This window comes from Sinohyriopsis cumingii, chromosome 13, assembly GCF_028554795.1.
Source record: "Sinohyriopsis cumingii isolate HCF-2022 chromosome 13, ASM2855479v2, whole genome shotgun sequence".
In the NCBI taxonomy this organism is placed as follows: Eukaryota; Metazoa; Mollusca; class Bivalvia; order Unionida; family Unionidae; genus Sinohyriopsis; species Sinohyriopsis cumingii.
This window is the reverse complement of record NC_142973.1, coordinates 21,293,853-21,319,252: the sequence shown is the minus strand read 5'-3', so window position 1 is coordinate 21,319,252 and position 25,400 is coordinate 21,293,853. Positions and strand designations below refer to the sequence as shown.

The window sequence follows — 25,400 nt, the reverse complement described above, 5'->3', positions numbered from 1 at the left end:
AAAGTTGTTGTTGTGGGGTTTAACACCATTTTTCAGCACACGATAGGCTATACATGGCAGCCAGTATTAATGGTGGAGGAAGAACCCGGGAAAACACAGGAAAGAACCACCAACCCACAAGAAGCTACTGGCAAGCTTTCTGACATACCAACATTGGCTGAATCCAAGACTCGAACCACCATAGACAGAGGTGAGATGGCAGTGATCCGTAACAAAGAGTGCTTTAGACCACTCGGCCACTCAGGGCCCCTCATTATAAAGGGATCTCTTGTATAGAGGATATGTTTTTTGAGCAGCTATGAGGTAATATTTTATGAGTGAAGTTGAAATATTGTATTGTCATAAGTGGTGAATATTTCCATGGCATTAGGGAATCATTTTCTCATATCTGCTCAAACATGTTGTTTTCTCTTTATTACATTCTTTTAAAGGCAAAAACCTTTGATTTGCACGGATCTATTCTGTGTTGATGCGGTTAGCAGCTGCATTAGTACACTGATAATAAGTCATGAAAGTTTACAATCATTTTAGGACACTGACCTTTTACAAATTTAGATTTCATATAAAATGCTTCATATTGTGTCTATTGTCATATTAATGCATGTTTTCAAATGAAACACATTTCTTCCTTGGATTGATACAGTGAACATTGCTATTGAGGTAGGTTTGACTGCATAGCTAAACAGGTCCAAGAAAAGAGCCACTTTGATGAGTGGGTTAGGGTTCTTGTTATGTTACTGACAAAAAATCAAAGAATTATCATCACATTAGAATCCTATTTATTGCAATACAGTAAACATATTTATTGCTATACAATAAACAGTTTTAAAACAAATTAATAGCTTGCATTTTTCACTATTCCTTAGAGAATTATTATAATTGCAAATATCTTTGCATGGAATGAAATGTTGAATAATACATAATTTAGACATAGGTCTATTACATTGTGTTATTGTGTGTTGCTCCTTGTAGTATATTTTATCAAGACCCATTGCCCTAAATGTGCACACTCTTAATAGGGTAGATGGATGTAGGCACAGCCTAGGTCTCAGACCTATTACCTAAATGTACCACATAACATTCATATGAAAGAAAAATTCTGTATGGTTCGAATTTGGCTTTTTTTGTGCCCAGTTAAAAATTCATGTGAATATTGAACATACCTTAAATGAACGTACAAGAGCAACTATAGACTTATGCACTGTTTGCCATACACTGTTGGATGACTAGATGGATTTTATACTAATTAGATCTGCCATACACAGTTGGATGACTAGATGGATTTAATACTAATTAGATCTGCCATACACAGTTGGATGACTGGATGGATTTTATATTAATTAGATCTGCCATACAGAGTTGGATGACTAGATGGATTTTAGACTAATTAGATCTGCCATACACAGTTGGATTACTAGATGGATTGTATATTAATTAGATCTGCCATACACAGTTGGATGACTAGATGGATTTTATATTAATTAGATCTGCCATACACAGTTGGATGACTAGATGGATTTTAGACTAATTAGATCTGCCATACACAGTTGGATTAATAGATGGATTTTATATTAATTAGATCTGCCATACACAGTTGGATGACTAGATGGATTTTATACTAATTAGATCTGCCTTACACAGTTGGATTACTAGATGGATTTTATATTAATTAGATCTGCCATACACATTTGGATGACTAGATGGATTATATATTAATTAGATCTGCCACACACAGTTGGATGACTAGATGGATTTTATATTAATTAGATCTGTCATACACAGTTGGATGACAAGATGGATTTTAGACTAATTAGATCTGCCATACACAGTTGGATTAATAGATGGATTTTATGTTAATTAGATCTGCCATACACAGTTGGATGACTAGATGGATTTCATACTAATTAGATTTGCTATACACAGTTGGATGACTAGATGGATTTTAGACTAATTAGATCTGCCATACACAGTTGGATGACTAGATGGATTTTATACTAATTAGATTTGCCATACAAAGTTGAATGACTAGAGAGTGTGTATTCTTATCTGCATGTTGTCAATCTACATTAGCCAGTATGTGTTTTTATTTGCATATTGATCCACTGTAACCAGTGTGTATTTTTATTAGCATATTGATCCAAAGTAACCAGTATGTGTTCTCATTTGCATATTGATCAAAGTATGATTCATAATCTGTGTAATTTTACTTTTACCTACCAAACATCTGGTAGCAGCATTATTCCTCAGAAAAGACAGATACTCTGGTTTCACCTTTTTGTGATATACCAATAGCGGATTTTGTGATTGCTCCAAGTTATCAAATACCAACAAAAAAATGAGTCACATTTGATGCATTATCCACCACCACCACCCTTGGCCTTTTTCTTACTCTTACATTACTATCAATCAACAAATCTCGGCTATTGATGATTCATCTTCATTACTGTAATAAAATATTGTCTTTTACATGTATTTGTTTTATTTTAACCAAGTTTGAAGAAGAAGTATTTTAGTTCCAGTCATGTGAGATGGATAAGAATAGAAAGAAAAATGAATGAGTGTTTTTTTTATATAGTTACTAGCATTATAGCAAATTAAAGGATGACGAAATGATCTAGGAGAATTAGATTTAATGCTCATTTACATTGATCCTTCATTCAAGTCAAACTGTATTGAAAATACTTATTTGGAAAAAGTTTTTTTTCAGTTCTCTGTGATTTAAGATTTACCACATTTGTAATTCATTTGAATTAATAATGTACATAAAGCTTATAATAATGCAAGCATTTATAATTATAATTACAGGCATTAAAACAACTTTTGAAAGCACGTCTGATTTTATCCATGCAGTTTTAATCCACTGTAACAGTAAGACTAAGAGATTAAAACTATTGCTTGCAATGCAAGTACTAATTAAATACTTTCAGTAGATATACTAATTGCAGCCATATACTGAAGCCACAGTTTTCTGGAAACCCACTAAATACACATTGTGTCAATCAAGTTTTCTGATTCATGCAAATATTTGTCACATAAATAATCCCAAAATTGCAGAATTAAACAGGTTCTTTATATCAAAGCCACAGATCATTAGGTCCGATCTCAGACAATTTTTCTTAGGGAACCTAACTTGAATTTGACCATTTTCAGCACCATAATCATTGAACATAATTCTGGCTCAACATAATGTACATTGGTTGAAGTAAACGCTCCATTTCACTCTTATGGATTGATTTTGACAGGCATTCAATTTATGCTTATCCTGGCGTTTGTATATTATTAACCATTTAAACAACATACCTCTAATGTCACCATATTTTGTTCTTTTTGTATTCTTTTATTTTGGGTATTTATGTTGGTTAATCGATGAAATAAAAACCTTTAAATTTGCAAACTCTGACAGAGGCAAATCTATGAATTTAAGTACACAGAATTTTAATTTTTTCCAACCCCACAAAAATTGATGCCCACAGAAATAAATGAGACCATGGTATTATTCTGAATGATTCACTAAAGTTGTTATTTCTCAATTGATCTTAGCAGTCCAGTTCTCTTATGAGGAGTTTCTCCATTTTACATTAACATATTAGGAGCATGCAACATCCTGGAAGAGGATTAAGTGAAACCAGATCAGTGCCTTGCTAGGAAAACTTGAAATTGCATCTAATAATTTTCATTTTTTTAAAAAATTAAATGAGAATAGCAAGGTTTCTTGAGTCAGCATTCACCAAAGCCCTTAGGTGTGTTGAAACCCTTGCACTAAAGGTTTTAGCTTCAGTGGGCCCCTTTGAATTCATTAATGATTGATATGAGAACAAACATGCATGAAAGCTATAATAAACAAAAAGGTGTGTACATGAGAACTTTATTTGTTTCTTTAAGAATTTTGATGTGAGTGGCTTGCAGTTAGCTTTGGCAGAGAGACACTCTGAGATGCCAGCACCAAGCAAATCTGCAATGCCATGCATTGTTCCGGACCCAGACAGCAAACCAACAAGGTATGGATTAATACAATATGGGAATCACAGCCAAAGCAAGGAAAAGAGTTAGACCATGTTTTTTTGTGTGGCTCAGCCAGTAATAACAATAATGATGTCTTGATATTTAGAGTATTATTCAGCTAGTTATAAAGAACTACTCAACCTTATGGCTCTCTATTATGTACAGTATTTACAAAAAAAAGATAATATAAATGTCACATTTACACCTTCCAATCGTATGCACACACCTGTTCCCACATGACTTGATAATTTAATAATATGCAAAGAAAAGCATGTCACACAGAAATCTACCAAAGTATAAAGATGAACCAACACTGAAATATAGCTCCATATCCACACCCTTATACGCAAGAAAATAATATAAATATATATTACATGTTCAGATTTTAATGGAAATGTCAGCATTCCAACCACCCTGCCATGTAAGCATCCTTGTTAATATATTGCTTGGCTAAAAACTATAGCAGCACCTGGTAGTGGCAAGGAGAGGTAATGGGCAAGAGTTATTATCCTTTTTTCTTTATGAGATAGACAGAAAAAGATCTTTTTCGCCTTTTATTAACGCTGTATTCGTGAGGTATCAGGCTAATATTCCTAACATAATGTGATTGGGTAAGCATTCTCAAAGAACCATAATTTACTTTTAAAAATTGCTTTCTTAGGGATAGAGAGGTTGTTTAGCTCTGTTTCTCTGAATGTTGTATGCAGTATAATGCTGTACTGATCATCAAAATGGATGCAGCTAGTGTCATATGCCTTTTCACTTCTTGTGTTCAAAATTTACACATTTTATACCTCTTTTCACTAATTGCAAGCCTGGACAGTTGGCAGCTCAGCAAGGCTATGAATGCATTTTTTAAAAATGAGCAACAAGGGATTCCTTTGCATAGATCTGGAGTAGCGTGGGACTAGAGACTTTATTTCAGATATCATTTTGATATAAGCTTATATCATTGCTCATGATCGCTCCAGTGGCCTAGTAGTTAGATCGTCCACCTCGGATGCGGGAGGTCGTGGGTTTGATCCCTGGCCGAGTCATACCAAAGACTTACAAAAATGGTACTAACAGCTGCCTCGCTTGGCGCTCAGCATTAAGATGTTAGTGTTTGGACTGGTCGGCCTGGTGTCAGGATAATGTGACTGGGTGGGACATCATGCTACATGACTGTGGCATGATGTCCTAGTGCTAGACATCACTATAAACTGACACACTGCAGACATCATAGCGATATGACTGAAAAATTGTTAAAGCCATGCTAAAAATCCAAATCACACACACACACACACACACACACATACACATATCAATGCTCATAATAAAACTAAAACACAATCAGCATGATATCAACCCCATTACTACATTTTATCAAAATTAAAATGATAAATGGTCTCTTGAGGTAACAAGCTCAACTAATTAGATGAAAGCATGCCAAATTAATATGCACAGATTTCATTTATTATAGAACCTATGTTCATGATGATATAAACCTATTTATAAAGTTTGATTATGTTATGACATCAGGTCTAGAAATATGTAACAGAAGGAAGTGAAACCAACAGTTTTAGTAAAATTAACAAGCAAAATTTATTTTTCTACAATAGAAAGTGAAAAGTCAAGAGAAACTTACAGTATTGTGAATTAAATCCAAATAATCCTAAATGTCTTATCAAAAATTCAGAAATTAAGAAGTTCTGAATGAATTTTATTAGTCTTAAAGATCCTGATGTAACACAATGATGTAATCCAGAATGTCTTTGAATGAGTTCAAAAAAATCCAAAGTAGTGTGTATAAATCCAAAAGTCATTGAGCTCTTTAGTAATTCCAGTGAATATTTTAAGTAGATAATTACTCTCAAATTATATCTGACAGGCTGATCTAAAATAGGAATGCATGAATTGTTTATCAAATCCCTATTTATATACATTTTCACTTGGCCTAGATGTAAATCATTCCAACAAAAAAATTTAAGTCTAATTGTAAAACAAGACTTTGCCTAGAAGGTTCCGAACTCAAATGCTATGTAAATATTCTATTTTACATCATACTGTCATGGACAAAAGCTAGCTATGTAAACATTCTGCTTACATTATAAGACTGATTACAATCATTGACAAAATTTAAGCACACAATTAAATATACATTACAATTACAATCCAATAAAAAATACAGTCACTAAAATGATTCGAACTTGGTCAGTAAATATGCAAGATCAACTCATTAATATGCATAGATCTTGATTAAAGTTCTTCACATATTAATGATGCCATGAGCTTTACGAAGAAATTTGACACTTTAGTAAAATAGGTGAAATGTATCAGATGTTTCGTAAAATATTAATGTTATTTAAGCAGGTGAGTGATGTCTTTTGTTTTCAGTTTTGAACAGTTTGGAAAGCCAGGGGTGATCAACCCAGATGTACAGAGACAGACAATAGAAGCATTGCTAGCTACAAACAAACCCCCAGTGGAAAACTGTATCCGGCCAGAGTTCATCCGTCTTGCACCTCCTTTGCATGTAGCAGAGGATGAGGTAATGTTTCTACAATAAACAGTGATTAGTCTTTATAATGATCTTCACAGGAACCATACAAGTTGACTTTGTTATAGGTAATACTGCAGTACATTATAAGTATAATCTTGTATGCAAAACAACATCAAGTTTAATGGGAAATCACTTTATAGTAGAGATTGAACAGCCAAGAACTAGATTTAGCTGTAGCAAATTATGTTGTAATTTTGGGGGGGAAAATATCAATATAAGGGATCCATGATCGTAACCCTGTTATATAGGAAATCACAATATACCGAGAGGCTGTATAATGAGAGAACATTGTATCTATATTGGGGTCCATGATATACTGAATGGGCTGTATAATGAGAGAACATTGTATCTCTATTGGGGTCCATGATATACTGAAGGGCTTTATAGTCAGAGAACATTGTATCTGTATTGGGGTCCATGATATACTGAAGGGCTATATAGTGAGAGAACATTGTATCTATATTGGGGTCCATGATATACTGAAGGGCTATATAGTGAGAGAACTTTTTATCCATATTGGGGTCCATGATATACTGAAGGGCTATATAGTGAGAGAACTTTGTATCTATATTGGGGTCCATGATATACTGAAGGGCTATATAGTGAGAGAACTTTGTATCTATATTGGGGTCCATGATATACGAACGGGATGTATAGTAAGAGTATGTTATATCTGTATAGGTAACCATGATATACTGAAGTGCTTTATATAGTTAGGCAACACTGTATCTTTAAAATGGGCAATTTTATACTGAGGAACTGTATAGTGAGGTAACATTGTAACTATTTATGAAGGCTTTATAGTGAGGGACCAATGTGTCTACTTTGCATTACCACCCTCATACCTCATACATGTGTCTTGCAGCCACATTGGGTAAGTGGCAAAAGAGGCTTTCTTGATAGAGGTTCATTACTTGCATGTATATTGAAAATTGTAGTGCTTATGAATGGAACCTTCATATTATTACATAATAGCCATTTAATCTTACATTGATGATTTAGTGTTCGTTATAACTGTAACTTGTTCCATATTTCCAGACTGTACACACAGACAATACTATTATTGTTTTCACAGGCATCCACATATTGCCCTTCTTGAATACACCAAATCAAAGCCTATATCAGTTTGGATTTGTATTAATCTCAACTGCATAATGAAAAATAATTTGGAAGGCATAAAAGAGAAGGTTTGTAACAAGTAGAAAACTGCATTTGTGTGTGTTCTGTGTCGTGTAAAAGAGCTAACTTGATATATCTGAATATGTCTTGGCATAAGAGTTCAGACATATCCTTACACTGTATCAAACTTGTTCTGTGTCGGGTAAAAGTGCTAACTTGATATATCTGAATATGTCTTGGCATAAGGGTTCGAACATATCCTTACACTGTATCAAACTTGTTCTGTGTTGGGTAAAATAGCTAACTTGATATATCTGAATACGTCTTGGCATAAGGGCTTAGACTGTCCTAACACTGTATCAAACTTGTTCTTTCTGCCAACTTCAATCCAAATACAGCACATGTGTCATTTGCATCCACATGTCTCTCCCTTTTCTTAAAGTCCTTGATTGTAATGCAGTTCTGGATATATTGCAATGTCGTCGCTACATACTCATGACCAAAGTTGACCATTGTTCTTGAATTGGTTTATCAGCTGTATGACAATATGGATTGAAAGAAAACAACATGATTCAGTAGTTTGTCTTTATTTCCTTTCTTAAAACATTATTATTTGACGAAATGAAATTGACAAATATATAGTTAAAAATATGCAAGTTACATAAACTAAAGGTATTACTCCTTTTTTGACTCATTTTGTTTACATGTATTTATTGAATTTTTTGTCATTTACATTATAATGTGGTTTTATTTCATGGTGTGATCTATAGCTAAGAATCCAAAGACCCAGTTGTAATGAGGGATAGCTTTGCGTGTGTGTGTGTACATGTGCGTGCATGAGAGAGAGACCTCCAAGCTGAGTCTGAATTGACTGTAATTTGTCAAGCCTGCATTTAGCAGATCAGATGAAGAGACCTATGTGTCACTGTTCTGATCAGCAAACTTGCATCAGCATCCAAAATCAAGATTTTGATTATCAGGTTAGAGGATCTAAGGTTTTGCCTACCCCCCCCTCCCCAGATGATCTTTGTTCCAATGATATATCTATAAATTTATGGGCCAAAAGTGCAAATGATGTTGATTGCCACTCTCTGCTGGGACAAATCCTGGATCAACTATCTTCTCTTTTCTCAATTTAGAAATAGACCTACCAAGGAAGATCCCAGCCAAGTCAGATCTTCTCAAACAGCCTTGGACTCAAATGGTCCATTTTTGCCCAGACTGTCTTCTCCTTCTTGCTTAGCTGTTGTCCAGATTGCCTTGTAGCATAAACAATTTGATCCTTCAAATATGGAAAGAATTGCACAAGCTAGAAGACCCTTCACTTTCCAGGCTTATTAAGAACTGGTGTTAAGTCAGTAATGTCATCACTTCAAGTGCCTCTGTCACGCAACCATTTGACTTTGATATCTGGCTGTTCATAGGACAAAGTTGGCACTGATTACTGTTAACATCTAGCATTCTCTACTACTATAGAGTCATGATCATGGTCATAGCAAGACATCTCTGGCTTGTTGATCAACTTTGACCTGTAGTGGCCTACATCGCATGCACTGTTTCCCAAGTGGAATCTTTCATGGGTTCTGACTTGGCAGAATTCAGACTTTTGGCCAGGAACTTGCAGAAAATCTGATATCATTCACCTCAGCATGCAGTGTCAGTGAATTACATGCCTTCTCTGTTGAACCTGCCTATAGTTTTGACAATATAGCTAGGCAGTCCTTGTGATGAAGCCCAGTTTCATCAAAAGGATTTGGTAGCTGTCAGGTGGCAGTCACAGAGGCATCATAGGACCTCTCGTTATTGACACAACCCAAGAACCTTTCAGACAGGACCCAGCACGTGTGCTTAAACTTTATCTCAAGCAGACAGACTGAGCCAGTTTGTGGAGCTCAAATATGCCTCTTTCTCCCTATTAAAGCGGAAAGGAGGACATAACTCCTCAAGCCCTCTCATCATTGATGAAGTGGGTAATATGCATTGCATACTTTGATATATCACTACAGCAGATTTGCTTCTCATGAAATAAGAGCAATATTTGTGAGCCTTGCTTTGGACCGTCATGTCTCTATCATAATCATTGAGACCTTTGGTTGACATGCAGTCAACCTTCTAGAGTTTTTTCTACAAGACTTAGCCCCACAGCAACACACTCTAGATCTGGTAGGCACGTGCAGCTGCCTGACCCAATTGACATCAGCACAACCTCTAGATAGACACCTTGCACAGTGTTAGCTGGATTCACCCAGAAATTTTTTGTGATAACAAGATCATATTATTTCTTCTTCCCAGACATAATCCTGTTACTTCTGGTTGTGCTGCTTGCAAGTTAGGAGAGTGGGTTAACCTTCATGCAGGGAATCCAATCTTCTTCTCTCAGAGGTTAACCAAGGTATAGGTAGGATGCTCAACATTCCATCTGCCTATTACCTATCTTAACGTTAATTGATCAGGGAATGTATTCGAAGGAGAAAGCAAATTTGTCAGTAAATTATGTTTCTCCTCAAATACTTAATCTTATTACTGTAATGCCATCCTGTCCTCCCCACAGTGTGAGCATTCTGTTACATGATGCTCCTCTCAGCTTGGAACTATAGCCACCTGTTGGTGGAAAGGGGAGGTAATGAGCAAGAGTAGCTGCCCTTTGTCTATATCAAAGACAAATTTGCATCGTTTTAGTAGGGCTAGATTCAGGAGATAGCAGGCTTGTATTCCTAACATTAATGTGATCAGGCAAGTATTCTAGGAGAAACATAATTTACTGAAAAATTTGCTTTCTTTTAGCACCTAATTCCTTGTTGTTGATTTGCTGTCATTGGCTTTCTATTAGCACTAATCCCTAATTGTTAATTTGCTGTCTTTTGTCTTGGTTTAGCAATTATTCCCTAATACATGAGTTAGTCATTGATTTTCTTTCAGCACATAATCCCTAATTGTTGATTTACATTTATTGCCTTTTTTTAGCACCTAATGTCTAATTGTTGAGAGTTCATGTTTTTATAATGGTCTTTAAGATCACTGAAGAAAACTAATCACCATCACAGACAATGTGATTCATCTAATACACACATGCAAAAGGTTGCTGGCATCTTGTTTGATTTAGAACTCATGATTCTTGTAAAGCAATGAATAATTTACCTTATGAACCTAATTACTGCAGTAGGCATTAAGCCTGTTTGTTCTGAAATACTTAAATGTGAATATCTTGTATTTTTTTCTTCTTCTGATATTACAAATTAACAAAATTATGTACTCATGAACATGCATTTTTTTAACTAAACCCCAAAATTTGAAGTGTTTCACAATACTTGGTCTACTGCTAGTGCATTTTTAGGCCAATGTCAGCTAGGTTGGTAACATTAGGTCCAATGTGGCTCCTTGTTGAGGTGGGTGAAACCAGATAATTGAAAAGAATCCCATGCATAGACCACCTCAAATACCAAAGCTTTCACTTGGAAACAACTTATATTTTCCTCTACAATCCACAGTTAGCATGGCTGAATCCAACAGATGTGGAGTACAGCATAGCCTGGGATACCACCATGTGTGTCAGCAGTTCTGCAGGGACTGAAGTGCGAAGACTTATGGCAAGGGCTTTCAAAGGACCATTAATGTTGCCACAGCAACAACAGCTGCTTGGAGAACTGGAGAAGGACCCCAAGCTGGTTTACCACATTGGGCTTACTCCAGTTAAGGTTTGTATTTGTACAGAGTTGGTCTAGGCAGAAGAGAGGTTGATACAGGCAGAATAAAAGAGCAAAGTGCTTGGAATGTGATTGATATAGCTTTACTCTCAAAATGATTTTGTTGATTTTTGGTAGTCGTTATTATTTTCAAAATACAGTGTGATCCCGCTATAGCAAGGCCCATTATAACATGAATTCGGACATAACATGTTTGTGGCATGGCTCCTGAAATTTCATATACATGTATTTTTCTTGTACATGAAAAAAAATCTTTCTTAAAAGTACAAAAAGACGTATAAAAGGTTTATTATCATTATGGGGAAGAGAATAATACAAGACAATCGTGGCTCCTGAAATTGTATATGTATTTTTCTCATACATGAAAAAAATAGTTTTTTGTTCTTAAAAGTACGAAAAAGAATGTATAAAAAGTGCGATTTTTTTTCCTTATCGGTGGCAAAATATACCATATGTTGCTTTTTGTTTTTATTGGCAACATTGTTGGCTGTTTAAACTTGAATATGAACCATTGGTTTGGAGTGGAGAAATTTAGAGGCTCTATGAAAGGAAGCCGCAAACTTGATATAAAATGCACTGAAATTTAGCTATTGTTAAATATACAAATTCTTTGACCATATTGACAAAACATCTTAACAGTGCATGATTACTGTATGTCTTGAGATATGCATTTTATTTTGTTGTTGACACTTCTGGAAGTGGAGATAAACTTAACTAACGCATGCACCCTTCATCAAAGAAAGCTGACTATAATCTTCAATAAAAACAAAGAACCTTTCTTCAGAGGAAGTCAGTACAGATTGTTTCATTTTCCAATATGACTGGAACAGTTTTATTGTGCTGTGAAAGCTTCCTTTTTGCAGGAAGTTTATGCTTACGAATGCTACAAACGGCAGCTTAAAATGCAAACTCACTTTTTACCGACTTGGTAAGTACTTAAAAGTGAATGTGCTTGTGCTATTTTTCCCCCACTTAATTCAGACCTATAATGACCTATTAAAAAATTATCAAATATTTAAAATATGTGTGCATATTTTCAGTGGATTTACTTGTATTGTGGATTCAGTGTATGTGATGCGATTCATTGGTGAGTACATGGTGTTGATACTCCATTCATACTATATATTAGATATGTATATAAAAACAGTATACACGTATATGTACCAATGCGCGATTCTCTGAATAAAGTAAAATATTGTATATGCCATCTCTGTTTTCACTACAGGTGTATTTCACATTTAATATGCATCAATTTAAGATGGTAACTATGCTAATGAAGCACATATTTTTGTGCCTGCATTTATTACCTAAACTCCAACCCCGCAATTTTTTGGGGGTACATGTATCATTTTCTTTAGCTAACTGACCTGGTTACTTATAACATGGTCAGGTTCTATGGCTTCTAACTACTGTGTTATAGCAGGGTCACGATGTATATAGTTTTTATTTTTTTTAGTAGTAAACCAGACATAATCATGTAGATAACTTATTAAAATTATCCACACAAAGATTTTAGACTGTTGACACTTCTTGATCTTTCCTAACATCAAATTGTTAAGCAAACATTAATAGTTTGTTTGCTATAATTTCATGTAACTACTTTTAGACTTTGTAGATAAACACTCTTTAAAGTAGGACATGGATGTCAATATAGTTCTTGAATCCTACTCTCTGTGTGTGTGTGTGTGTGTGTGTGTGTGTACACACATGCTTTTTGTGAGAAGCCAATTTCCTTTAAAGTTGGATTACTATGACCTTTGTTTCTAATTGTATAAAATTAGGCATTGAAGAGTGTTTAAAAGTAATTTAGGCTTGGAGAAAATGCAATAATGTTTGTGTCAAAGAAGAAGGGAGAGTAATATTGAGTGTCTGTTGTTGACATTGAGTATTGGATTAACCTATAGGCTGTGGTATAAAAGTTTACTTTTGTGTTGTACACAATTAGATGGATATATCTATAAGACTTGGTTAATAATTTGAAGGGATCATTTATTTTGTAATTATTAATCATTGGTTTGATACTGTTAGATATTGTGAACAAGGTTTGGTACATATTTATCAATATCAAACCAATAATCTTTTTGTTATGTACCCAAGAAAGATACTAAATCCAAGCAGAACAAAGGTCATAGTCTATAAAATGTATTATTGTCATTAAAAAAAAAAATTCTGCAACAAAAACCTTAAACAATTGGTACTAACAAACTGCATTTGGTAGTGCATTGATATACATTTACACAAATAGCTAAACCCTGCCTTCCTGAATTTAAGTTCAGTGTCCAATTATTTATGTTGGTACCTTAAAATAAGCCAGAATATGTGTTGAGGTTGGCTTTGGCAATTGGCAAGTCCATGGACACATGTTAAATTGTTTTAGCTTTGTATACTTATCTCGCATTTGAGAAGTGATATTCTGGACATTTGTTGTTCCACTAGGGAACCCTGGTGGCCAAGTGGTCTAAACTACTTGCCTTTACACATCACTCATGCATCTGTCTGTGTGTTATAAAATCTTGGCTAGACCATCATGAGTATGAAAAGGCTTGCTTGTAGCTTCCCATTGGTCATGTTCTTTTTGTGGGTCTTCCCAGATTCTTCCCTCATAAAATATACTATCTGCATGCATAGCCGATCTTGTGCTAAAAAACAGCCTTAAAGCCCACATTCATATTCTTATTCCACTTCAGATACTGCTCAGTTGTACATGTTCTGCTATGGAAAGCTTTGAGCCATATGCTGAAATGGGAGTATGATTTATGGTAACTTCCTATAGTGGGCATGGCTTGTGTTCCTTTTACAGAAGGGAAGCATTTAATATTGAAACTGTATGATAATGAAAGTGTTCAATTTAGCAGAATATTGCATATTTTTAATATAAGGAACAAAGAAGGACTGTTTATGGAGTGCATAATAATCTTCATGATTGACATCTGTCAAATAGTTACACTGACATTTATATTCATTTTTTTCTTGCAGCTTCCAGATTTAGTTGAAAATAACCCAATTGTTGCAATAGATGTTCTACTGAAGTTAATGCAATCCAATCAAATCACAGAGTAAGTAAATATTCCTTTTCTATCTTAATTTTAAATGATAAATTAATAGCAAGGTAGTGTGTATGTACGTAATGATGCAGGCCTCATTGATTCTCGAGTTTCATAGAAATTACAGGTTTTACACCATAACAAAATATCCTGGAAGACGAGAAAAAATTAAACTTTTCAGACATAGAAAATTCATGGAAATTGGAAACAAAATTTTGAATGTCATGGAAAAATGGACAAATTTATCTATGTGCAAAATATTTTGCTAACTGTGAATTTTTTTCACCCTGATCTGCCATCTCATAATGCAGAGACATATCAGGGTCTAAACTGTCAGTTTGTAGACCCTGATCTGTGATCTCATAAAGTGCCATCAGAACTGGCTCTATGCTATTCATTTTGTAGAACCTGATCTGCCATCTCATGTGCCATCAAATAAGGGTCTGTGCTGTTAAATTTATAAAAATGGTACTAACAACTGCCTCGCTAGGCACTCAGCATTAAGAGGTTAGTGTTAGGACTGGTCATCCTGGGGTCAGGTTAATGTGACTGGTTGGGGCATGATGCCTCAATGTTAGATGTCACTGTAAACTGCCACACTGCAGACATTGTAGCGATATGACTGAGATATTTTTAAAACTACATTTAAAAAAAATTTTAAAAAAAGAAATCAAAATTGAACATTGCATAATGTTCCATGAGATAAGGATCTATGCTGTTTTGTTAGTAGACCTAAATCTGCCATCTCATAATTCCCAATTAGATGATCCACTAGTACATTTTGTGGTGGCAGATCTGGGTCTGCAGTGTTTTCCAGTGGATGAGAATTGTATACTGTTATAATTTCATACCGATTGCCACTCTAAGGATCTCCATGAGCATTTGTAAGATGATATTTGCAATAGTAATTCAGAGTTGAAAGTCTTCAGCATCATTGCTTTACCATTATTTTAATTCTGTCTGCGCAACATTATCCATAATTTGTGGATGTTTCATGAACTGTGGTCACAAGAAATAATATAGGAATTGCTTTTGTTCTTTAATACTTCAGACGAGTTCACTTGAAACTGTTTTTTTACTAGAGTAGGTCTACACTATCTTCCTGCTTTTAAAATGAACACATCATCCTGCCTTTAATGTCAACCAATCAATCACTTAATGATTAGTTACAAAATTTCACCTGAGACATGTAGGTACTAAATTATCTGTTCTCACTCAGATTGAGCAGTCACCCAATTAGAAACCCTGCTTGGTTGATTGCAATGCTAATCACATGAGTAGAACTTGGGTTTCAAGTGAACTTCCTCTCCTTATTCCAGGATTATGTATTAGAATGTCGTTATTGTCACTTACAGTATGAATCTAGTGTCATTTTATCTTCAGATACTTCTCAGTGCTAGTCAACATGGAAATGTCCCTTCATTCCATGGAGGTTGTCAATCGATTAACAACAGTAAGTATCTTTGAAACATGGTTGAGAATAAATTCAAATTTGGAAGGTCTGCACCAGTTGCCCCATGGAACTGTTTCTGGCATAATTGATGCTTTTTCTTGACTCTGCACTGCACCGGATATTTTTTGATGGGGCAGAGGAAGTAACACATGATGTAAGGTAGTTTTAAAGAAATCCAGTATAAAGTCATGATTAAGCATTGATTGTGTGGTAACTGGTTCCATTTGGCAACTGATGCAGACCTTTTAGAGAAAAATGTATGTACAGGAATATAGTAAAAAACAAGAATTGTAAGGTTTGCATCTTTGCATAACTGATAGTTCCACTGTTTGCTTAATCTCCACCAACACCCATTTCATTAGCATAAAATCATTCTAAATGGACAAAAATGATACAATTTAAAATTTAAATGTTTATTTCTTTATTCTTAAGTTACCATGATTTGAAATTTTCTTGAAATTATTAAATGCTTCTGGAATGTATTGTCAGTATTTTTGTACACCTTTCTCACAAGATGACATATATTATGTAATACTTTGCAGTCATTCATGTTTGGTAGTAGCCCAGCTATGTATTAGGGCTGGATTTGTATGATAATTAAGGGAATCTATGTTGGTGTTTGCACGAAGATAGATTATTTTTCACACTAAAATTTTGTCCAGTTAACTTAAGATAACCCTGCACAGTTAACACATTCAAAACACAATATTTATCAAGTACGATTTTTGCTTGTCACTCTAAATAAAGGTCATCAAGTTTTGTACTCTCGTATGAAAAATATTTAAGTAGAATCTAGTTGTTTATGGCGCTCTTAGAAAAGAAACAAACAAACCAAGACAGAAGTTGTACGGGGCCCCGAGTGGCAGAGTGGTCTAAAGCGCTCTCCGTTACGGATCACTGCCATCTCACCTCTGTCTGTGTAGGTTCGAGTCTCGGATTCGGCCAATGTGGGTATGTGAGAAAGCTTGCTAGTTGCTTCTTGAGGGTCGGTGGTTCTTTCCGGGGATTTTCCGGGTTCTTCCTCCACCATTAATACTGGCCGCCATGTATAGCGTATCATGTGCTGAAAAATGGCGTTAAACCCTACAACAACAACTACAACAACAACAAAAGTTGTAATTGTTATTTGTTGGAAGTATTGCTCAGTGACCATCTTGAGCCACATGCTAATATTTTTCATAATACTGCACATTAATGTCAATATGTCAATGAGGGCAATTGTCATCCCTAAGACATGAGAAAATACAAACAAAACCATTTGATATTAGTACTGTATTATCACATTTAATTGATGGATGTAATATGAAAATAACAAAACCAATCTTTTATTTGGATATATTTTAACTTTCATCAGTTCTAATTTGGAAAAAGTTATATGGTAGGCGACGGTACAGTACAGTACAATACTGGGTACAGTTCCAACTAAATGTGTAGTGATGGAGAAGATTTTCTAACTCATGATATTCTTGGAAATCAATATTTTCTATCTTGGAAATATGGCAAGTGTTGCTATTACTAGTGCAGTGATACACCACATGGAAATCTTGTGGGATGGCATGTGGACTGATGAATGAACCACCCTGATTGGTAAGTGCAGGAATTTTCATTTGTCTATAATGTTTGATTCCACTGGGGCTGGTTGGTGGGTGTTTAACAAAGTTTCTTTTCTTTTTTGTTATAGTCTCCTTACAAACTTCTGTCAATCTGTCCATCACACATTCATTTTCACAGCATTGCTCAAACAGTTCAAGAGATCTATGTGAAACTTGGTACAGATGTGCCTTATGCTGCAGTTTTAGTAGTTTTAATCTTTTTCCTTTTGAACATGCATCCATCCAGCCATTGTTAATATTTTCATTTCTGGGGCAAGATAATCTCAATCAAATTTGGTACACAAATTAGACTAGTGGTGTAGATGTGCTTTATTCAGATAACAGTTATTCATTTTAGTATTTTGAACATTTTCAACTATTTGTTCATCAGTCTATCCATCATTTACATGTGCTGTTCATTTCTGGAGCAAAATTCATAATGCATATTTCTTTTCTTTCTACTTCACAAATACAAACTACCTAGCAATGAAATTTTCGACAGATTCTTATGTCGCCTTGCAAATATTTTGATGGCATGGGGAATACCATGATTTGGTCTTGTACATTCAGCCATCAGTCTGTCTGTTGAGCTGTTTATGCATGCAAGCTTGTTATCAAATTTCACATAAAGCACTCTTCGGTTAGCTTATATGTATTTGTATGTATATGACCCCGTTATATTTTCGTTCTACTGTAGCATTTTTTCAAAAATATTTTTCCAATTTGTTGAACATTTTTAAAAGCCCATTTAGGACCAAAAAACCAAAAACACTTGAGGTAGACAAATGAAATAATAGGTATTTTGGTACTTTTATAATTGCCACATTAGATTAGATGACCCACTTAAATTCTCAGGCTATTTGAGCGAATTTTCAGTTTTGGAATTTTTTATACAAACCATGGTCATTTGTCTGAGCAAGGAACCTTGAGGTAATCCAATGAAATTCAGTACACCATTATGTTTTTTTATATACCACGTTAGACAAATTGATAACATTGTCAGGCTATTACAGAAATTGTTTGATTTTTTACACATTTTAAAATTTATTGGATGCAGACTTTTGAATTTATGAAAACCTTGATAACAGATTAAGTCAAATCCACTTGGGGTAGCAAATTAAATGTTCAGTGTGCATGTTCTGTACATAGATTTTCGTCCAGTTTTGCAATATTTCAGTTTTATCTACATTTTTACACTATTTGGTCATGGAAGGTTTGGCCAGAAGTGGGGCAATACAAATCTAATAGGTGGACAAACTTGCTTGCTGTCATCTTGATTTGTTGCCAAGAAAGAAATACAAACTTGATACAGGTGGGCATTTTATAATTAAATGTGATTAATCTGCGTAAAACTTAGTGAAATTAATCTTATAGGTAAAAGAGTCAGAAACATAAATGTTTTACTCTTAAAGGAGACTAGAAATCAAAATTTTCCTTCTACGTATGTAATTCTCTACAGATTTTAATTCGACTGACATGTTTATAAATTAAATATCGTAAGCGGGTAGTGATTTTATTGCATGGAAGATACCACGATTCCGTAAATTGCCGAGTTTTTCCGAGTTTTAATGAGGCGACAGATCACGTGGTACCGTGACGCAATACTAGCCAGTCCTCGAATACAAACATAAACATTGGCGAGCGAGGCAGACGGAAAGAGACCACATTTGGGTTGCACATTCAAAACTTGAATCTGCAGTCTGATATAATAGTTTATGTACTGTACTGGTCAGTGTTAAAAGAATTTTATTTAGGCACAGGCCCCGGGCAGGTGACTTAAATAAACTCAAGCCCTGACTGAAATTCCACAAGCCCGGACAGTTCATACCTGTCAACTCTCAAGCCGGGAGAAAAACCTCCTGATTTTGGGGGTATTTCCTCATCTACATCTCGATCTCGTAATATCTCTAAATTTTTCGCAGCGAAGTCCCGATAATTACATTATGTCTGTCAATTTTCATTTGTCAGAAGAAGAAAAAACCAACCCCAAACCGTTTATAAATAGATATAACGTATGCAATCCACAGTCTAAGCTGCCACACTGCAGACATCGTTGTGATATGACTGAAAAATTGTTAAAGCTACATTAAAAATTCAAATCACACGCACACACGTCTAAATCCGGCACTGGACGAAATAATTAATATCACACAACATTTTTTTTCTTTTTTTTTTTCTTCTTCAGTAAATAGAACGTGAAAATTAAACATTATTCAAGTAAATTTCAGATGTTTTTAAACAACTACAACAGTACTATAGTATAACAAAATTAAAAGAATACAATTGTCACCAATTAGCTTAAATGAGTGATCACTGTGAAATTTTCTCTGCAAACAAAAATCGCATCTCCATTTCCGCCAAAGAAACTCGGCCAGTTAACACCTGACATTCCTCGACCGTATATGTAAAGTCTAATTACCATAATTAAATTAAAAGGAATAAAACAAAATATACCATGCAGTATATGTGGCCCTAAAGAACTAATTCTGAATAAATATTTTGTTCAGCAAACAGTGTTACATGCATTAAGACTTAAACCTGAAGTCCATGGCATCGTAAGTAACAACAAAATAGGCATCGTTTATTTTGGCAATCAATTGCTGGTGCTTACACACACACACACACACTGTCGAACAGGGTTTCTTTGAAGTATGTCCGAAGGGCAGTCCTTTTCACAAGATCAATGCAAGGATGGAATATGTTCATCAGTCACATCGGCTTTATTGTGATGTGATGTGATTTTGATTTTTAACGTAGCTTTAACAATTTTTCAGTCATATCGCTACGATGTCTGCAATGTGGCAGTTTATAGTGATGTCTAGCACTGGGGCATCATGCCGCAGACATGTAGCATGATGTCCCACCCAGTCACATGTCACATTATCCTGACACCAGGCCGACCAGTCCTAACACTAACCTCTTAATGCTGAACGCCAAGCGAGGCAGCTGTTAGTACCATTTTAAAAGTCTTTCGTATGACTCGGCCGGGGATCGAACCCACGACCTCCCGCATCCGAGGCGGACGCTCTAACCACTAGGCCACCGGAACGGTCACATCGGCTTTATTGTTTGCGTACTTAAATCAAAACTTTAGCTATTTTGCAATTTAGCCAGAGCTGACCAGAATATGCAAAATGGGCTTGTCCTGGGGGAATAATAAGGCGTATCACATGGAGAAAAGGTACGTCCCATGGGCGCTCGCACATTGGGGCAAGGGGTTGGGTCAATAGTCCCCCCCCCCCAGTTTCTATTGTCAGCCATTTAATGTGAAACTTTGACCTCTTTTCTTTTAATCGCTGTTATTTAAACTGCCCAAGGAATAATTTTATATCAGTTCCAATCATTACAGATTACCGTTTATACATACTACATGTATACAATGATTTTTTTTTAAAAAATTGTAATTTTTATAAGATTACTGAAAATTGTGTTTTCTCGAAACACGACAGGTTTAGAATATTATTTTTGGCAAAGCCTCCATTTGATTAAAATCAAATCTAAATTTCACCTTGGACAGTATTGATTTGATTTAGATTGTGCCGTGTTAAGGCATGCATGTCAACATCTTGAAAATACATTTACTAATTTCACCAGCGCGATCAAAGTTTCCTCAGGCAAACAATTTTTGTTTCGACAAGCCTGACGGGCACCTCATTTTGAATACAGGATGGGCCGGAACTAAAACCAGAGGGACCCAGGGTGTCGGGCTATCCGATTTATTTTTAGCACTGCTGGTGTAGATAAAAGATCTGTGAATTGATTGTTGCATTTTGTGGTCACTTACTCGGCCTTCTGCCTATTTTCGTAACTCGCACGTTCAACACTTTTCCCAGGATTTAAAATATTCAACGTTATGTCTGGAACAGAGCCAACTTTTTGTCTAAGCCTAGCATTTGCGTATCCTTGAGCTGCCATTTTTTCAGAATCCCTGTCGTAACAGTTCTTTGAGAAATGTAACGAGCACATAGGGCTGTATGGTGTTGCTTTGAAATCGACTCGTCTGTAATAATGTATCCATTCTTTCAGTATGCCTTTATCTTTCGGAAAAGAAAAAAAAATGTTGTCCACTGGCTTTTCTTAATGTTTTATTACACCCGTAAGCAATGCAAAACGGCATTGTCTTTTACTCTGGCAACTCCCACTTGGGCTGCTGGAGTCGCTACTATGACATCACATCCCGAAAGTAACCGAATAGGCGCGGAAATTTTGCATACGAGGTCACGGAAATTCAGCTCCTAGAAGATAGGCCAATATTTTAATATTGGCATTTCGGTCGCAGATGATACTTCAGAATAAGGTTTACTGCTATAGTACCTTTATTATTATCCAATATTTCCATTGGTTTCTGGTCTCCTTTAATCTAGTTTTTATTATAGATGATATAACCTGGGACAGATTCTTGTTTGATGTATGTGTTGACCTTTGAAGTCTCACCAAAGGATACACATTATTAGATACTTTGATGTTTAGATTTAAATATGAAACTTTTTTTTGCTTACTTATGACACATTTTTTTAGCTACATGTGTTTTCTATTAAATATGTTAAAATAATTAGTGCACCACATTTTTGAGAATTAAGTAACAAAATTTAATAACACAAGATGTGTATTTTCATTAAACAAATTTTAAAAAGTTACAATATTTTGAGCTACAGTACACAGCATTCAGTTCTGATATGTACTTTATTTTCTTTCTCCAGGCTGTGGAATTGCCATCAGAGTTCATCCATTTGTATATATCTAACTGCATCTCAACTTGTGAAACCATCAAGGACCGGTACATGCAGAATCGTCTGGTTCGACTTGTCTGTGTCTTTCTTCAGTCACTCATCAGAAACAAAATCATTGATGTCAAGGTGAGAATCGTAACACTGTATTGAGATTTTACAAACATCTTTGGCCAAAAGTAGACTCAAACCCCAAATGCGATTTGGTTCAGCATTTTAAAATCAATTTTTAAAGACCAGGAAGCATTGATTGTGGCAAATTACCCATTTGAGCTTTGTTATTTCTTTGTCAGTTTTATAAGAGTCACTAAAAGCTGTAGTCAGTATTAGATGAAACTTAAGGTATTAAAATTAGAGAACACAGAAATCCACTTATCTTATTCGAACAACCATTGACTTCTGTAATGCATCAACCTAAATAACCAAACCCAAGACAACAGAGCTGAATTGTGAAAATATTGCTATTGTAATATGAGATTTCCACAGTTATCTCCCAGAATGATGGGCCAAGAGTCCAATCGCAATAAAAAATATTGAAAACATTGATGGGTTGGAAGGTCGAAGTGATACTAATGTACACATAAAGAACACAACTCCAGAGATATTACTTTTCATGGTCTATTTTATTGTCATAGACAGCTCTAAATTATCTTTTCATATTATTCTAAAACTTTTCTAGCTGTATATTTAGATAATTTATATTTACATTTGAAACATTATTTGAGGAATTTTTGTAGTAATTTTCTTTAAAGAGCACTTTCTGCTGTTGTTCAAAATATTACCTTTAGTAGAATATACAGGGGAGATAACTACTATAAAATCTAATTATATACCGAAATTTTAGTTGCCATCGTGACATAAAATTGCTAGTAGAAAATACTTTGTTACTAATTTTAGTAACACTATACAGTTTGTTACTATGATTTGTGATAAAAACTATATTTGGTAAAACAAGAATGGATACTGTGTTATAGACATGGAGGGGTTGAAACACCAAGAAGACAGTAAAATCGGAAAACTCGTCTCTATCTGCTTATATTACAGATTTTTTCTTCATATAAATTGCAGTTTCAAATGCAGATAAAAATTTACCAGTGATACTGTAACAAAAAGCATTTATATCATGAACTGCGTCTAAACCAATCATACATAGGAGAATGCCGTATCATTAAAATTTGGTTGTAGCATGGACTGGTCTAACATTGCACAACAATCTGTATATTTGTTTCATAAAACATGAAAAAAAGTGGGCTTGCTAAAATTTGTTTTGCGTTGTTAGGAGGGAGAGAAACCACTTTTGTTCAGCTTTTAATATAAGCATCATTATTAATTTAGTAATGACTTCAAATTCTGCAACATTTGTCAATTCATTTTCCGGATATTTTGAATTTTCAGGACATATTCATTGAAGTGCAGGCGTTTTGTATAGAATTCAGCCGCATACGTGAGGCAGCAGGACTTTTTCGTCTGCTTAAGTCTCTAGACAGTGAGGACCAAAAATCAACCCAGCAGACTGGCAAAGTTTCCTGATCCATTTTAATCATCACGGCAGACAGGCAAAGTTTTCCAATACATTTTAATCATCCCAGCAGACAGGCGAAGTTTCCTGATTCATTTTAGTTATCTCAGCAGACAGGCAAAGTTTCTCAATACATTTTAATTATTTAAGCAGACAGGCAAACTTTCCTGATACGTTTTAATTGCCTCAGCAGACAGGCAAAGTTTCCTGATACATTTTAATGATCTCAGCAGACAATCAAAGTTTCCCGATACATTTTAATCGTGTCAGCAGACAGGCAAAGTTTCCTGATACATTTTAATTATTTCAGCAGAGAGACAAAGTTTCCTGATCAACAATGTCAAAGGAAATCTGAGATATGTTTTAATCTTACATGTTTTTGAGTCAGCTGAAAGTTGCAGCTCTAGAGTTGAGTTTACAATTAAAATTGTAGAGATATGTTTTAATCTTATGTGTTTTTGATTAAACTGAAAGTTGCAGCTCTAGAGTTGAGTTTACAATTAAAATTGTAGAACATTACACTCAGCTTGAGTCAGAAGGTAAAAAACACACTCTCCTTTTAATTTTGTTGCAAAAGAATGTCACATAACACCACTGCAAGATCTAATGAAAAATTATGTTTCTTAAACTTAAGTCATAGTTTTGTTTTTATCAGAATGCTACAAGATGCCCCCCCCCCCCCCGATCGCATTTACCGAGCAAAAAAAAGAAAATTCAAATGATGACTGTAAGATACAGGGAAACTGCTTTAATATAGTAAATACACTGTTGTTTTAATCCATGTATTTTATATGATTTTGCAGCTTGTGTCTGTTGCCTTGTGGCCGCTGAACTCGAACCTGCTGCAAAATTTTGAAAATAAAACCCCGTATCAGGCCTACTGATGTATCTTGGAGGTTTAACCACTTCAGTTTGTCTCCATATTAGTTTATCAGTTATGGTCTTCATTAGTAATTTATCTCCCAGTTAGATGGTTCCACAGGAAGAGCCAGTCCTTATCTTTTTAAATTCTAATCATTCCACAATTTTGAAATATCAACAGTTCTTTTATTTGCACAGTTTTGGAAGTAGTTGGAAGTTAATTAGTTGCCTTAAGTTATTCAGAGTACAGTTGACTTTTGCCGTCAGCAGTCCTATTTTGTAAGATTTTATTCCCTTTCCTTCTTTTTCAAAACCAAGCTTCCTTCAAATGTTATTTTTATGATGGGACCCCGAGTAATAGTGGAGCACTTTATGCTTATGGATCACTGCCATCTCACCTTTGTGTGGGTTCGAGTCTCAGGCTTGGCCAATGTGGGTACATGAGAAAGCTTGCCAGTAGCTTCTCATGGGTAGGTGGTTCTTTCCGGGGTTTTCCCCAAGTTCTTCCTCCACCATTTTTACAGGCCGCCATGCATAGCCTATCTTGTGCTGAAAAATGGTGTTAAACCGTTTAACATTTTTTTGCATAACATTTACAAAAGAATGTAACCATATTGAAACAAAGGTCTGTGTATTTGAGAAATGGTAACTACTAACTTTAGATCCCTGTGAAAACAAACTCCCCAAAACACCGTAACCAACTCCCTTTTATTTTCATAACTCAAAGCTCACTGAAAATAAATGGGTTGTAATTAAAATGGATTATTTAGCATTTTCATTTATCAATAATAACAGTAAAAATCATCCTCATGAGATTCAATTCATGGCTTAAAGAAT

The 25,400-nt window shown here is 35.0% G+C and overlaps 1 protein-coding gene across 1 annotated transcript in view; it reads left to right on the top strand.

Moving 5' to 3' along the window:
- LOC149785034 (CCR4-NOT transcription complex subunit 11-like) overlaps window positions 1-24,181 on the top strand; it is a 38,830-nt gene extending 14,649 nt beyond the window's left edge. Inside the window, exons 6-12 of the mRNA XM_089978738.1 lie at window positions 3,883-3,998; window positions 6,379-6,532; window positions 11,152-11,358; window positions 14,344-14,423; window positions 15,795-15,864; window positions 22,157-22,312; window positions 23,579-24,181. Of these exons, the coding sequence (XP_089834864.1) occupies window positions 3,883-3,998; window positions 6,379-6,532; window positions 11,152-11,358; window positions 14,344-14,423; window positions 15,795-15,864; window positions 22,157-22,312; window positions 23,579-23,713 (918 nt within the window). The 3' untranslated portion in view covers window positions 23,714-24,181. The remainder of the gene's footprint in view (window positions 1-3,882; window positions 3,999-6,378; window positions 6,533-11,151; window positions 11,359-14,343; window positions 14,424-15,794; window positions 15,865-22,156; window positions 22,313-23,578) is intronic.
- Window positions 24,182-25,400: the final 1,219 nt, after the last annotated feature.